The sequence below is a fragment of the Lynx canadensis genome, chromosome B3, assembly GCF_007474595.2.
Source record: "Lynx canadensis isolate LIC74 chromosome B3, mLynCan4.pri.v2, whole genome shotgun sequence".
NCBI lineage: Eukaryota > Metazoa > Chordata > Mammalia > Carnivora > Felidae > Lynx > Lynx canadensis.
Window position 1 is genome coordinate 83,943,642 of NC_044308.2, and position 16,238 is coordinate 83,959,879.

The following is a 16,238-nucleotide window of genomic DNA, read 5'->3' on the forward strand; positions in this document are numbered from 1 at the left end:
GCATGCTTTTTTTGTTTTTTAAGTTTACTTATTTTGAGAGAGAGTGAGCGAGTGCGCCATGTACAGAAGGGGGGAGGGGCAAAATAGAGGGGGTAGAGAGAATCCCAAGCAGGCTTAGCAATGTCATCATGGAGCCCGATGTGGGGCTCAAACTCATGAACCGTGAGATCATGACCTGAACCAAAATCAAGAGTTGGATGCTTAACCGACTGAGCCACCTAGGTGCCCCTAAATGTTCTATTTCTTGATGTGGGTGTTCATTATATGGGTGTGTTAAATTTGTTAAATTTCACTGAGCTGTATACTTCTCATATATGCTCTTTCCTATATGTAAAATATATTTCAGTAAAAAGTTAGCAAAAACCTTGAAGCTTAAGACACATTCCCTTACAGAGAAATAAACTTATGAACCTAACAATAAATGCACAGACATAAAATATATTCAAAATTGATTTAGATAAATTTAGATAAACTGATTTAGATAAATCTAACATGTTAGATGGAAGTTGGGTGCTTTTAAATATGGCTCCTCTCTCCTTCCATTAAGAAGGAGTAGGGGTATGTATGTATGTATTCCCTTCCCTTGATTCTGGGCCCTAACATTGCTTGATCAATACAAAAGTGATGCTGTGCCAGTTTCAAGGCCTTAATGAAACTAGCAATTTTCACTTCCCATTTTTCAGGATGCTTGCTTTCAAGCCACCATACTGTGAGGAAGCCTAAGCAGCTCCATGGAAAAGCAACACGCAAATGTTACAGCCAATAGCCCCGGCTAAAGTCTCAGTTGGTAGCCAGTATCACCCCCAGACACCTGAGTGAAAGAGCCTTCAGGGGATTCTAGCCCACAGCCTTCATATGTTCCCTGTTGAGGCCCCAGACATCATGGAGTAAAGGCAAGCCACCTCTGTTCTGCCTTTTGTGAATTCTTGACCCAAAGAATTCATTAGCATAATAAAATGGCTGTCGTTTTAAGCTATTGATTTTAGGATGGTTTGTGCCACAGCAATAATAACCAGAACAACACCAAGACGCCAAAAGAAATGAAGACTGTGGTGCCTATGGCAACGTGCCATCTAGATCTCCTTCATGAGAAATTGCTTGCTGCAAGGAGCATAGTTTGTTCAGAGTCCCAGCTGCAATCTCTCTAGATCAGAACAATATTCATCCCAAGGTTATGATACATCCTTCCCTCCTTGCCTCAGCTGCACCCAATGACAGAGCACAGGGGCCGTAGCACTAGCCCAGTCTTGCTGATGCCGTACTGCCTCTAATGAGCAACTTTGGCTGAGGACTCCCTTTTGATCTGGACAAAACTTTCTTAAGACTGCGCTATAGTCTGAAACTCCTCCTACCAAGTCCCTCTCCTTTCCCAGGTGTAGACCTGCACTATGGTCTGAAGTCTCTTCATGTCTATCCTGCTCCTCCCTCTTTGTTCTTCCCAATGAATCTCTTGCATGTCTAATCTCATCTTGACATTTACTTCTGCAAAAATACTAACTCATAAAGCTATTCTGTGATAGTTCCCTATTCTTTTGATGTAGACACACAGGAAACAACTGTATCTTCCTGGAAAATGCTCATTTGTACAAATACCAAAAGTGAAATAATGGGCTTTCGGGACCCTTCACTACAACAACATTTATGTATTTAATGACGGTTTCCTTTGTAAGAAAATAACTCCTTTTCTTTTACTTAGCTTCACTATCTATTACTCTATTGACAAAGTCACGTTGAAATCAGATTTCTACAATGGACTAGCCACTTCCAATCTCAGGTAAGTGCCATTAAACACATAATAAACATTTCACTCTTCTCTGAACTTCATCAAAGTGTTTTAATATTATTGTATCTAAGACTAATCCCTGAAAATCAAGACTACATCAATATTAAAGCATTATTGCTATTTAACCTTTTTTGCAGTTGTGTATTTGCCTCATATTGTTAAACTCACTTTTTTTTTTTAAATGTTTATTTTTAAGAGAGAGAGAGCGTGAGCAGGGGAGGGGCAGAGGGAGATGGGGACAGAGGATCCTAAGCGGGCTCTGTGCTGAAAGAAGCCAGCGCATTGTGGGGCTCAAACTCATGAACCCTAAGATCATGACCTAAGCTGAAGTTGGACACTCAGTTGAGTCACCCAAGGACACAGATATAACTCGCTTTTAAACCAGTGTGTCAAGGGGGATCAAAAGCAATGTAATCTTGGTAAAACCGTAATAAATCTAAAACTTTCTTCTAGCATACAAAGCCCCAGAAAAAGACCATTCTTCATAAAAGTAAACCTAGTCTCTATAATGAACATGTTCTCTGATCAAGAATATGAACTTTTACAAATACCAAAAGGCCATAACAACAGCAACAAAAAAAATGAGTTTCCTGAAAAACAACTTACAATTTTCAAATCTAAGTCTGTTTCTTCATCCTTCTGAAGTAGAACTCATCTTTCTCAACAAAGTTAAACACAATCATAACAGGTTAAACAGTACTGTATGCAATGATTTAGACTCCCAAAGGTTAACTGATAGTACTTACTCTGGTTTTATCAAATAGTTCTGAAACTTTGAGAAAAAACCTGGAAGGGAAAAATATTTCATCAGAAGCCAGCTCTGAAATGATTTTCCAAGTCAAATGTTGAGAGAATACGCCCCCAAACTGTATTAATAATGAACACTGTTATCTCACTACAGTAATATTTGATGGTCTCGTTCAATGCAGACTTCATTTAGTTCAACATCTCTGTACTTCCACCCATATAACAGATAACTTGGAAACTGTTGTTACAGAAAATCTTACCCTTTCAAAGTAACAATCTAAGCCATATATTTATTAATTTCTAACTTTTTAAAATTCAATTTTTTTTCCCTAATCTCTATACCCAATGTGGGGCTTGAACTCACAACCCCTGGATCAAAAGGCACATGCTCCACCAACTGAGCCAGCAGGCACCCCTAAGCCATACATACATTTAAACAAAAAAAAATTTTTCCTTACATTCATTAATATGCCACATAATACTAAATAAAGCCCATGATTTCAAAATTCTTATAGAAGTACAGAACAATCAGATCCAAAGAGACAAAAGGCTGATTTAAAAGGAAAACACTAAGGCTGGAACAGCTCTTGAAGTTATTTGATAGTTATGTTTTAAACACCTTCAAATAGAGCTGCTTTGTTTTAGAAAATAACAGAAATGAGTAAGCAATTTGTATCTCAAAATTCATGTTCACTTTTAACTAAATTGCCTATCTCTCAATGGTGATACCAACTAAAAAATATCCCAACGCACAGCTTTTTAAAAGAGTACTCTGTGAAATATGTAATTACTGGTGACGTTATAACTGGATGAAGGCAAGTGCTATTGAAAGCTAAAACACTATTTTATGAACTTTGTTTTACTAAAAAGAACTTGCTTGACAGGTTTATGCCCAGTTACACATGGCAAGGTTGACTTTTTCTTCTTATCAAAGACTTACAAATCCTTTTTTTAAAAATTATGTTTATTCATTTTTGAGAGACAGAGAGAGACAGGGTGTGAGCAGGGGAGGGGCAGACAGAGTGTGAGCAGGGGAGGGGCAGACAGAGAGGGAGACACAGAATCCAAAGCAGGCTCCAGGCTCTGGGCTGTCAGCACAGAGCCTGATGTGGGGCTAGAACCCACGAATTATGAGATCATGAACTGAAGTCAGATGCTTAACCGACTGAGCCACCCAGGCACTCCAAGACTTATGAATTCTTAGGAAAGGTAGCATGTTAATTAATGTAAGCCATATATATATATATGTATAGTACCTTGCTTTGCTGAAAAACTTGGATCTTTGGATCTTACAGGTCTACTAAGACAAGATACACTAGAAAAATGATTCAAGGATGTGGTTTAGAAAAAGGCATAAACTAGGAAAATAGTTTTGCCACTTAAGTTTGAAAAAAAAAGTTTGGATTATTTTTCAATAAACAGTTGTGTTTAAACAATATTATAGGAAAAACTAAAATTAACCATGATTACATTAATGTGGAAAGCTAACATAAATTAAGTAAGGGACAGCTGTGTAAGCAAACATTCAGAGAGTACTTCCATACTAACACATACAACAGCTACCCTCTGGTCACCCTAGGACTACCCTGAGATTCACTAAACTTAAAAACAAAAACTAGCCTCTCTAAAAAGTATAAACTAATACCATCATATTTTACTTTAAAAGTCAATTTGGCCTCCAAAGAAATACATACATACATATATACTGTATATTCTAATTTCAGAACGTTTATTTATAATAAACTTCATCAAAACCTAAGAACATTTTGACATAAGTTCTGTGTCTCTTCCTTACACATACACACATCAGCCAATTTTCATCAAATAACACTTTGTAAATGTTAAAATATACATTAAGTCAATTTTTATTTTTCAGATTTTCTTTTTAAATGTTTATTTTTGAGAGAGAGAGAGCATGTGAACTGGGGAGGGACAGCGAGAGAGGGAGACAGAAAATCCGAAGCAGGCTATGTGCTGATAGTAGAGAGTCCGATGTGGAGCTTGAACCCACGAACCGTGAGATCATGACCTGAGCAGAAGTCGGACATTTAAACTGAGTTCCCTAGGCGCCTCTATTTTTCAGATTTAAGAAATAAGAGAAAAAGAGTAGAGGAAAAAATAACATTGATCCAAGTTTATAAAAAAGTTCCTTATTACTGATGTGTTTTGATGAAGATATTCTAAATGCCTGCTGGGTCAGGCATTCTACATGCCCAGGCTGCTAGCAAAATTTTTCTTTTTTTTTTTTTTTTTTTTTAAATTTTTTTTTCAACGTTTATTTATTTTTGGGTCAGAGAGAGACAGAGCATGAACGGGGGAGGGGCAGAGAGAGAAGGAGACACAGAATCGGAAACAGGCTCCAGGCTCTGAGCCATCAGCCCAGAGCCTGACGCGGGGCTCGAACTCACAGACCGCGAGATCGTGACCTGGCTGAAGTCGGACGCTTAACCGACTGCGCCACCCAGGCGCCCCAAAATTTTTCTGTTTTATTTAATGTTTTAAAACTTTTTTTTTTAATGTTTATTTTTTTTTTAATTTTTTTTTTTCAACGTTTATTTATTTTTGGGACAGAGAGAGACAGAGCATGAACGGGGGAGGGGCAGAGAGAGAGGGAGACACAGAATCGGAAACAGGCTCCAGGCTCTGAGCCATCAGCCCAGAGCCTGACGCGGGGCTCGAACTCCCGGACCGCGAGATCGTGACCTGGCTGAAGTCGGACGCTTAACCGACTGCGCCACCCAGGCGCCCCCTTTTTAATGTTTATTTTTTTTATTTTTTTTTTTTTAAATTTTTTTTTCAACGTTTATTTATTTTTGGGACAGAGAGAGACAGAGCATGAACGGGGGAGGGGCAGAGAGAGAGGGAGACACAGAATCGGAAGCAGGCTCCAGGCTCTGAGCCATCAGCCCAGAGCCCGACGCGGGGCTCGAACTCACGGACCGCGAGAGCGTGACCTGGCTGAAGTCGGACGCTTAACCGACTGCGCCACCCAGGCGCCCCTTTTTAATGTTTATTTTTGAGAGAGAGACAGAGTGTGAGCAGGGGAGGAGCAGAGAGAGAGGGAGACATAGAATCCAAAGCAGGCTCCAGACTCTGAGCTGTCAGCACAGAGCCCAATGCAGGGCTCGAACTCACAAACCATGAGATCATGACCTGAGCCAAAGTCAGACGCCTAACCAACTGAGCCACCCAGGCGCCCTGTGTTTTATTTAATGTTTTAAATCAGAATCCTTACTTGCATATATCTGTAGAATCCTGAGTTCCTAAAGCATATAGCGAAGAACCAATCCTATTGTAATCATCTGCAGCACCTATGGAAAAGATTGTTAGAATTTCATATATTTGTTCATTGATTCAAAAATACTTATTGAGCATTCACCTGCTAAACAAATGTGTATACAGTATGAGATATTCCAAGTCTGGTGAAGGAAATGACAATAACTATAATATAATTTGATGGAATATTATATCAGAATATTCTATCAGAAGTAGGTAAAAACTACTTTGGGAGCAGGGGAAACCTGAGTAAGTTAGGGAAGGATTTATAGACACTACCGAGTGAGTCAGAACTTGCAGGATAAGAAAAATCTTTACCAGACAAAAGAGGGGAGAGCATTCTGAATGAAGGGCAGAGCATGGATATAGGCTAGTAAGACATAAAAGAACACAGTATATTCAGACAGCCTTCTAGAAAGAAGGCACTACAAGGATACAGAGGGGAGTGGAAGGAGTTGAAGATGGAAAAATAAATTAGAGGTATCTTGGAGGGAAAATGGGTTTTTGGATGCCATGATAAAGTTTGGATTTGATCTTATAAGAATGGGTGTTATTAAACATTTAAAAATAACAGTAGTGGTAAAATCAACCACTGCCTGGAATAAAGACTAGAAGTGGAGAGACACAGAAGGCAGAGCAACCAACTAGGAAATTTTTGGGTCCAATACTGATTGTTAGGATCAAAGTAGCGAAAATACTGACAGCAGAGAGGAACAACAAGGCTGGAAGATATTTAGGAAACCTAATAGGTAGGATTTACAATTAGGAAATCCTAATAGGTAGGATTACAAACAGGAGACCTGAGGTAGGAAGAAAAATTATGGAGCTTGGGAAGCTACATGAATGGTGGTAGCACCATTACCCTTAGGTGCTAGGGAGCAAAGTATTCAACTTTAGCACAATACTCTTCCTATTCCTAGCACTCACCCCCAGGACAACTTGTTGAAAAAACATTACTTGTTTCAGAAAAAGGATAGTACAGTGCAATGGTTGAGCTCATGGTCCTGGGACCCAATTTACCAGCTATATGACCTTGAGTTTATCACTTAACTTGTGAATGCCTTGCTTTCTTCATCTGGAAATGGGGATAATAATGGTACCAGTCTTATAAAATTACTTGGATTAAGTGAGTTAATCAATGTTACTATATATCTGGCACACAGTGAATATAGTACTATATAAATGTTTGCTATTATTAATGAAATCCAAGATGTGTACTTTGTATGGAAATTTCCACTTATCCTCAGTAGTATGTTTATAAGGTTTTAGTGTGTTTATTCTTTAACAAAACAGTAATCCTTACATTATACTTTATATGTTGTACAAAGTTATATTCAACAGATAAGGCTGAAATTTGGTGACTATTTACTTACTGTTATTCAGAAACAGATCTATTCTGGTATCTTTCATAAAGATACTTAGAATACAAATTTTGGACTCTGAATAGGAACTTCTATATGTGAGACTTTTCACTATTAACCTAAAATTTTAAGTTAAAAAATCACATAAAGGTTGGTTTATCAAGGCAGGTATCAAAAATGATTTGTGTCCAATATCACATACAGTAATATTTTATACTTAAAATGACCCTGAAATTATTTATTATTATTTTTAATATTTAATTTTGAGAGAGAGAGAACGAGCAGGGGAGGGGCAGAGAGTGAGAGGGAGACACAGAATCCAAAGCAGGCTCCAGGCTCTGAACTGACAGCACAGAGCCCACACGCGGGGCTCGAACTCACAAACCATGAGATCTTGTCCTGAGCCTAAGTCGGACACTTAACCAACTGAGCCACCCAGGCGCCCCCTGAGATTATTTTTTAGAGCAAGAAATTCCTGTCTCCTAGTATCTGGCTCTGAGAACACTACCCTTTTCGGCTATTACATCATTATACGATCACAGAAAATAAGCAAACTGCCTTGATTGTATATACATCACAGTGAGGCTGAAAAGCTTAGTTTTTCATAGTCCAGGCTAGTTAAGTTCATGCGTTGTGAAAAAAGTTTTTACTTTATAATTTTATAATTATGTAATAATTATAATTTTGTAAAATAGATTCGACATCATCTCTTCTACAAATACTGTTTCATTTGGCCAAATAGAATAAATAAGAATTATGTTATCTTAACAGATGACTCTCTACCTTTATAGTTCTTTATGTTTCCATAGCACAAATATATACCTCTATTAAAGGACTGACTACAATACACTGTAATTTTCTGCTTTTCAGATTTCTGCAAAATTTCTGCAAAATTATTAATTCCTGAAGGGCAAAGACTATATTTTCTTCATCTTGAAATTACCAATGCCTAACATTATGGTTGGCAAACAGGCCAATGTTTATAAACTATTTTATTTTTTACTTAATTTTATTTACCCTATCCTAACCTATCCTATCCTATCCTATCCTATCCTATCCTATGCAGATCCACGCCCAACATGGGGCTTGAACTCATTACCCTGAGATTAAGAGTCATAGACTCAGGGGTGCCTGGGTGGCTCAGTCAACTGAGTATTACACTCTTGATTTCGGCTCAGGTCAAGCATGAAGTCTGCTTAGAATTCATTCATATTCTCTCTCTCTCTCTCTCTCTCTCTCTCTCTCTCAGGTCAAGCATGAAGTCTGCTTAGAATTCATTCATATTCATTCTCTCTCTCTCTCTCTCTCTCTCTCTGCCACTCTCCCCCTCTGGTGTTCTCTCTCTCTCTTAAAAAAACAACAAAAAAAGAGTCGTATGCTCTACTGACAGCCAGCAAGGTGCCCCTGAGCTAAATAACTTTAAAACAATTTTTAAAATTTTTTTTTTCAACGTTTATTTATTTTTGGGACAGAGAGAGACAGAGCATGAACGAGGGAGGGGCAGAGAGAGAGGGAGACACAGAATCGGAAACAGGCTCCAGGCTCTGAGCCATCAGCCCAGAGCCCGACGCGGGGCTCGAACTCACGGACCGCGAGATCGTGACCTGGCTGAAGTCGGACGCCCAACCGACTGCGCCACCCAGGCGCCCCAACAATTTTTAAAGTATAGTAGGATTCTATTTTATTTTAATTTTTTAAAGGATTTTATTTTTAAGTAATCTCTTCATTCAATGTGGGGCTCAAACCTACAACCCTGAGATCAAGAGTCGCATATTCTACTGACTGAGCCAGCCAGGCACCCCTAATAGGATTCCATTTTAAATAATCAAAAATAAACTTAAGGATACTCCTAATTATTACAACTAACACTAGTATATATACCATTTCATATTTACAAAGTTTTTCTTTCTTGAGGGGGTACAGGCGAGGCCTGTGGGCTCCAGCCTGGTCCAGTTGGTGGAGTATGGGGGTCCCCAGGAAAGCAAATAGGGTACTGCTGGAGCCCCACAGGGTGCACTATGTGACTCTGGGTGTGTAGAGGCAGTAAGTGCAGGTCTTGATGGAGGGACAGGGAGAGGACAGACTAGGACAAAGTTTCTCTTAACAGAGGAGTAAAACGTGTGAGATAACTCATCTTAATGTCATTTTATAAACAAGGGAACCAGTATAATACCAATCAATTATGTGACTTGCCCAATGCTCTAGAGCAAATTGGTAATAAATCTAGGAAGGAATTCAAGCTTCCCACACTTTATAGTTCTTAAGTACTGAACAAGCAAATATAAATAACTACTTCCTTAGAAGAAATCTATAAGTTACAAAAATAGAATAAAATATAAAAATAACTCTTAGCCTTCTCCAAAGAATGACACAAGAATAGAAGGTATCAAGCCAGAGACTTTATTTCCTTTCTGTTACAGCATGTAACAGTACTCCAAAACAGAGGTTCTTATTTCTAGGTACCAGCTGAACTGTCTCTATAACAGAGGTTCTCAAACTTTTTGGTCTAAGGACTCCTTTACATTCTTAGAAATTATTGAGGATCCTAAATAATTATGTTTATGGGGGTTATGTCTATCAATATGTACTGTATGTTTTTTAAGTAAAGCAAAATGATTAAAAGTATTAAAATCATAGTTAAGTAATATTTCAAATGAAAAATAAATATATGTATTTTTAAATTAGTGAGCAGAGTGACACTATTACATTTTTGCAAATTTTTTGTGTCTTTATCTTAATAGAAGACAGCTGCATTCTCTTACCTGCTTCTGCATTCAATCGTAGTATTATAATACACTGCTTTTGTTCAAATATGTGGAGAAAATGCAGTCTCAAACAGATATGTAGCTTTATTTTCAGATAATTGTGGATATTCTTTTTAAAAAAAATATTTTTTAATGGTTATATTTATTTTTGAGAGAGAGACAGACAGACAGAGTATAGCAGCGGAGGTACAGAGAGAGAGGGAGACACAGAATCCAAAGCAGGCTCCAGGCTCTGAGCTGTCAGCACAGAGCCCGACGCGGGGCTCGAACTCGTCAACTGCGAGATCATGACCTGAGCCGAAGTCGGACACTCAACCGACTGAGCCATCCAGGCGCCCCGTGGATATTCTTCTTTGATACCACCCCAAAACTCAACAAGTAGTAGTTTCTTTAAGAGTTAGTTGTAATGACATGGATGGAACTGGAGAGTGATATGCTAAGTGAAATAAGTCATACAGAGAAAGACGATACCATACATTTTCACTCTTATGTGGATCCTGAGAAACCTAACAGAAGACCATGGGGGAGGGGAAGAGGAAAAAAAAAGTTACAGAGAGGGAAGGAGGCAAACCATGAGAGACTCTTAAAAACTGAGAATAAACTGAGGGTTGATGGGGGGGTGGGAGGGAGGGGAAAGAGGGTGATGGGCATTGAGGAGGGCACCTGTTGGGATGAGCACGGGGTGTTGTATGGAAACCAATTTGACAATAAATTTCATATTAAAAAAAATAGTTGCAGTGGGGAATCTAAAATCATATCAATAAACTTTCTAAGCTCTATTACATTAAACTCCATTGGTATAAATAAGTGATATTAATCCCAAGATCATAAAGTTGGTTTAACATTTGAAAATCAATCAATACATAATAGACTAAAAGGAAAAAATGGGATTATCTGAACACTGCAGCTGCAAAAAGAGCATATGAAAAGAATCCAACGCTCATTCCTGATTTAAAAAAACACAACCTCTCAGATAAATTTATAAGACAATTTTTTCACCCTGATAAAAAGCATCTAGGAAAAACCTACACCAAACACCATAATTAATGGTTTAAGAATGAATGCCTTCCCCATAAGCTAAGGAACAAGGCAAAGATGCCTATTCTCACCACTTCCATCCACACTGCACTGGAGCTATAGGTATAGCTTCAGTACAACGGGGCCAAGACAAGAAATAAATGGAATCTAAATTGGAAACAAGTGTAATTGTTTTTATTGGCAGATGATCATCTATGTAGAAAATCATAAGGAATCTACAAAATAGTTACTGGAACTAATAAGTGAGTTTATTTAGTAATATTGCAAGATACAAGATCAATACAGAAAACACTGTATTTCTATATATTAGCAAAGAACTAGAAACTGAAATGTAAAAAACACATCATTTATGATAGCATCAAAAAATAATTAGGGATCAATTCAACTAAAGGTGTATAAGATCCTCGGACTTCAAGCTGTATTACAAAGCTGTAATCATCAAGATAGTATGGTATTGGCACAAAAACAGACACTCAGATCAATGGAACAGAACAGAGAACCCAGAATGGACCCACAAACATATGGCCAACTAATCTTTGACAAAGCAGGAAAGTATATCTGATGGAATAAAGACAGTCTCTTCAGCAAGTGATGCTGGGAAAACTGGACAGTAACATGCAGAAAAATGAACCTGGACCACTTTCTTATACCATACACAAAAATAAACTCAAAATGGATGAAAGACCTAAATGTAAGACAAGCCATCAACATCCTCGAGGAGAAAGCAGGCAATAACCTCTTTGATCTTGGCTGCAGCAACCTCTTACTCAACGCATCTCCAGGGGCAAGGGAAACAAAAGCAAAAATGAACTATTGGGACCTCAACAAAATAAAAAGCTTCTGCACAGCAAAGGAAACAATCAGCAAAACTAAAAGGCAACCGACAGAATGGGAGAAGATATTTGTAAACGACATATCAGATAAAGGGTTAGTATCCAAAATCTACAAAGAACTTATCAAACTCAACACCCAGAAAACAAATAATCCAGTGAAGAAATGGGTAAAAGACATGAATAGACACTTCTCCAAAGAAGACATCCAGATAGCCAACCGACACATGAAAAAATGTTCAACATCACTCATCATCAGGGAGATACAAATTAAAACCACAATGAGATACCACCTCACACCAGTCAAGAATGGCTAAGATGAACAACTCAGGCAACAACAGATGTTGGCCAGGACGCGGAGAAAGAGGATCTCTTTTGCACTGCTGGTGGGAATGCAAACTGGTGCAGCCACTCTGGAAAACAGCATGGAGGTTCCTCAAAAAATTAAAAATAGAACTATCCTATGACCCAGCAATTGCACTACTAAGTATTTATCCAAGGGATACAGGTATGCTGCTTCAGAGAGGCACATGCACCCCAATGTTTATAGCAGCACTATCAACAATAGCCAAAGTATGGAAAGAGCCCAAATGTCCATCAATGGATGAATGAAGAAGATGTGGTATATATACACAATGGAGTATTACTTGGCAATCAAAAAGAATGAAATCTTGCCATTTGCAACTATGTGGATGGAACTAGATGGTATTAAAGCGAAATTAGTCAGAGAAAGACAAATATCATATGACTTTACTCATATGAGGACTTTAAGACAGAACCGATGAACACAAGGGAAGGGAAGCAAAAATAAAATAAAAACAGGGAGGGGGACAAAACATGAGAGACTCTTAAATATGGAGAACAAATAGAAGGTAACTGAAGGGAGGGGGGATGGGCTAAATGCGTAAGGGGCATTAAGGAATCTACTCCTGAAATTGTTGTTGCACTATATGCTAACTAACTAGGATGTAAATTTAAAAAAATAAAAAATTAAATTAAAAAAAAAAACGGTGTATAAGACCTGTACAATATAAGTTAAAAAACATTGCTGAGAGAATTATAAGGAAGACCAAACTAAATGGAGAGATATACTATATTTACGTATCAGAAGAGTCAATATGGTTAAGATGTCAATCTTCCCCAAACTGACCTACAGATTCTACACAACCCCAAAATCCCAGACAGCATTTGTGTAGAAAGTGACAAGCTAATTCTAAAATCGATATGAATTGAAATAAGTCAATCAGAAGAAGACAAATCCCACACGATTTCACTCATATGTGGAATTTAAGAAACAAAACAGATGAACATATGGGAAAGGAAGGGGAAGAAAAGAGAGGGAAACAAACCACAAGAGACTTTTAACAATAGAGAACAAACGATAGAGAGTAGACAGAGGGAGGTGGGTAAGACATGGGCTAGATGGGTGATGGAAATTAAGGAGGGCACTTGTGACAAACACGGAGTATTGTAAGTAATGAATCACTAAATTCTACTCCTGAAACCAATGTTGCACTGTATATTAACTAAGTAAAATTTAAATAAAAAAATAAAATCCATATGAAAATGTAAAGAACCTAGAGGGGCCAAAAACAACTTTGGTAAAGAAGAAAAAAGCTAGAAGATTTATGTAAGAAGGGATGTTCAACATCATTAGTCATTAGGGAAATGCAAATTAAAAATTAAAACTACACAGAGACATTACTGACTTATGAGAATGCCCGAAATGAAAAAGAATGAGTATCCTTGTTGGAAAAGATGTGGAGCAACTGGAATGCTCATGTACAGCTGGTAGGAATATAAAATGGTACAATCATTTTGGGAAAAAAGTGGCAGTTTTTTCCAAAGTTTTTAAAAAGTTAATTATACACTTACCGCATGACCTGGTCACTCTTTCAGGTATTACCCAAGAGCAACGGAAGCACATGTCCATACAAAGACTTACATATAGATGGTTCACATCAGCTTTATTTATAACAGCCAAAAGCTAACAACAACCCAAATGTCCACCAATAGCTGAATGGATGAACAACTGTGATATATCCATACAATAGAATAATACTCAGCAATAAAAAGGAATAACCTCTCGATACACACAACATGAATGAATCTCAAAATAATTTTGTTGAATTTCAAAGCCAAATAATAAAGAGTACATATAGTATGATTCCATTTATATAAAATTCTAGAAAATGCAAACTAATCTACAGAGACAAAAAGCAGATCGGTGGTTTCCTGGGGACAGGGTGAGAAGGAGGGATTACAGAGGGCTATAAGGAAACTTGTGGAGGTGATAGATATATTAATTATCTTGGCTGTAGTGATGATTTTACACATATGTCAAAACTTATCAAATTGTATACTCTGAATACTACAGCTTACTGATATCAATTTTTACCTCAATAAAGATGTTAAAAAACCCCATTAGCCTATCTTGAACTTTGAATGAATCTTTTACATATGTGATTTTGTAACATCATGTATTTGATCATTTAGAAAATATCGGTTCAATGAATGATGCAGACCTTCCAAATGTTGATGCACTTCAGTATACATAAACAGTATCAAAAATTCACATATTCCCATCAATCTCCTCCCTCAGACCAGTCTTTAATTATTGGGAACCAAGCTCATGGGGATGGATACAAGTTTTCCAAAATTCTACTTATTGCTGGAAAGCTTGACTTTTATCATTGTCAACAAATACTGTCAGTTGTTTTCCTTAAAGTGACAGGGTCACTTATTTTTAAGAAAATGTCTACCAAATACTCAACTATGAATAATCATCATTTGTCCACTGTTCTCTCAAGTAAAAATGGGGTTTTATGAAAAAAGCAACTAGTTTAGTTGCAACTCAATCACTAAAATGCTTTTCTAGAGAGAACCACCATATGTAATCAAAGTGCTTTACACATACCTCCCATCATTCAGATATTAAAAAATGTGAACCCAAGGGAAGCGATTTATTAATTAATAATTTTTACTGCTTCATCAAGGACATCCTTAATTGAAAAATCTGTTCTAACTGCAAATGCACTGTAGAAAGAATACAGTGACTATTAGCATAATTTGGTGCTACTGCCCTGGTCTGTGCTAAGGCATCAGTAATTTTATCCACCATGGCTTTTGCATTATCAGTGTAAATATCAACATGGTGAAAAATACAAAAAGCATCATGGATTATTATGAAAATAGTTTTTACCTCACAGACTTGCTAAAAATAAAAAGAGCCCTAGGGTCAAGGCTTCACAGACCAAAGTTTGAGAACCACTGTTCTATATCAAGACTTTTACAAACTGTAAATAAAATAACAACTTTATAATTATTCCATTAAAAAAAGGTAAGCTTTAGCCACAGAGAAAAAAACCTTACTTTTGTGGGATCTTGTCATCCTATCAGATTTAGCAGATGCATCCTTAACTCGGTTATGATATTCTAAAAGAAATGTTCGTTCATGCTCAAAGAAATCATCTACGTCCTATGGGATCAAAAGAAAATGTAATTTTTTCACTTATTTGCTTTAGTGTAATACATAAATCACTTCACCATTATAATACAAAAAACCAGTAAAACAGCACAGCTACCCTCTAATAATCAGATGTTCTACTGATTTCATCAGTAACTTCAGAGCCCCACATCAGGCTCTCTTCTGTCAGCTCAGAGCCTGCTTTGGATCCTCGGTCCCCGCCTCCCTCTGTCCCTCCTTTGCTCATTCTCTCTCTCTCAAAATAAATAAATAAACTTAAAAAAATTAAAAAATAAAAAATAAAAATACTTTCCTCCTTTCTAAAATAGCAATCAGTTTTTGAAAACGCAGCAGTTGAAATGATATAAGACCCACATCAACAGAACACAAGGAAGAATCAGTGCTGACAAAATGTCCTTTAAAATTTGTAATACATATGTACCACTTTCCTTGACTGTTAAAATGGGATAAACCATCCAACTTGTAGGACTGAAGATTAAATAAAGTATGTGCTACCAAATACCACACTGTAAATGTTCAAAAAATATTAGTTACTACTAATCATACTCAATACACAGCATTAAATGGAAGGAAGCAGGGTTCTTATTAGAAAGTAGCCACGGCATATGCAATGTCAACATACCAAGTGACCCATCTCTGAAAACCAAAGTATAAATCAAATGAATAGTACTTTCCACCTAAGTTTTACTGTAGATGTATCTATAAAAACAGGTAATGATGACAAAGCTGCATCATTTATCTCTTTCTTAGTGTTTGTTTCATAATGTAATACTTAGGTGTTATTTATTTATATATTAAAAATTTTTTTAATCTTTATTTATTTTTTTAAATGTATTTTATTTTATTTTTGAGAGAAAGAGAGCACTAACGGGGAAAGGGCAGAGACAGAGGGAGATACAGAATCTGAAGCAGGCTCCAGGCTCCAAGCTGTCAGCACAGAGCCCGATGTCA

General features: G+C 37.2%; 1 protein-coding gene across 2 annotated transcripts in view; it reads right to left on the bottom strand.

Annotated features, from left to right (window-relative positions):
• SNX6 (sorting nexin 6) overlaps positions 1-16,238 on the bottom strand; it is a 63,482-nt gene that overhangs the window by 15,071 nt on the left and 32,173 nt on the right. For both annotated transcript variants that reach the window (XM_030318923.1, XM_030318922.1), the window contains 3 exons: positions 15,173-15,278; positions 5,766-5,841; positions 2,530-2,569 (listed from right to left, as the gene is read on the bottom strand). In XM_030318923.1, coding sequence (XP_030174783.1) covers positions 2,530-2,569; positions 5,766-5,841; positions 15,173-15,278 — 222 coding nt within the window. The remainder of the gene's footprint in view (positions 1-2,529; positions 2,570-5,765; positions 5,842-15,172; positions 15,279-16,238) is intronic.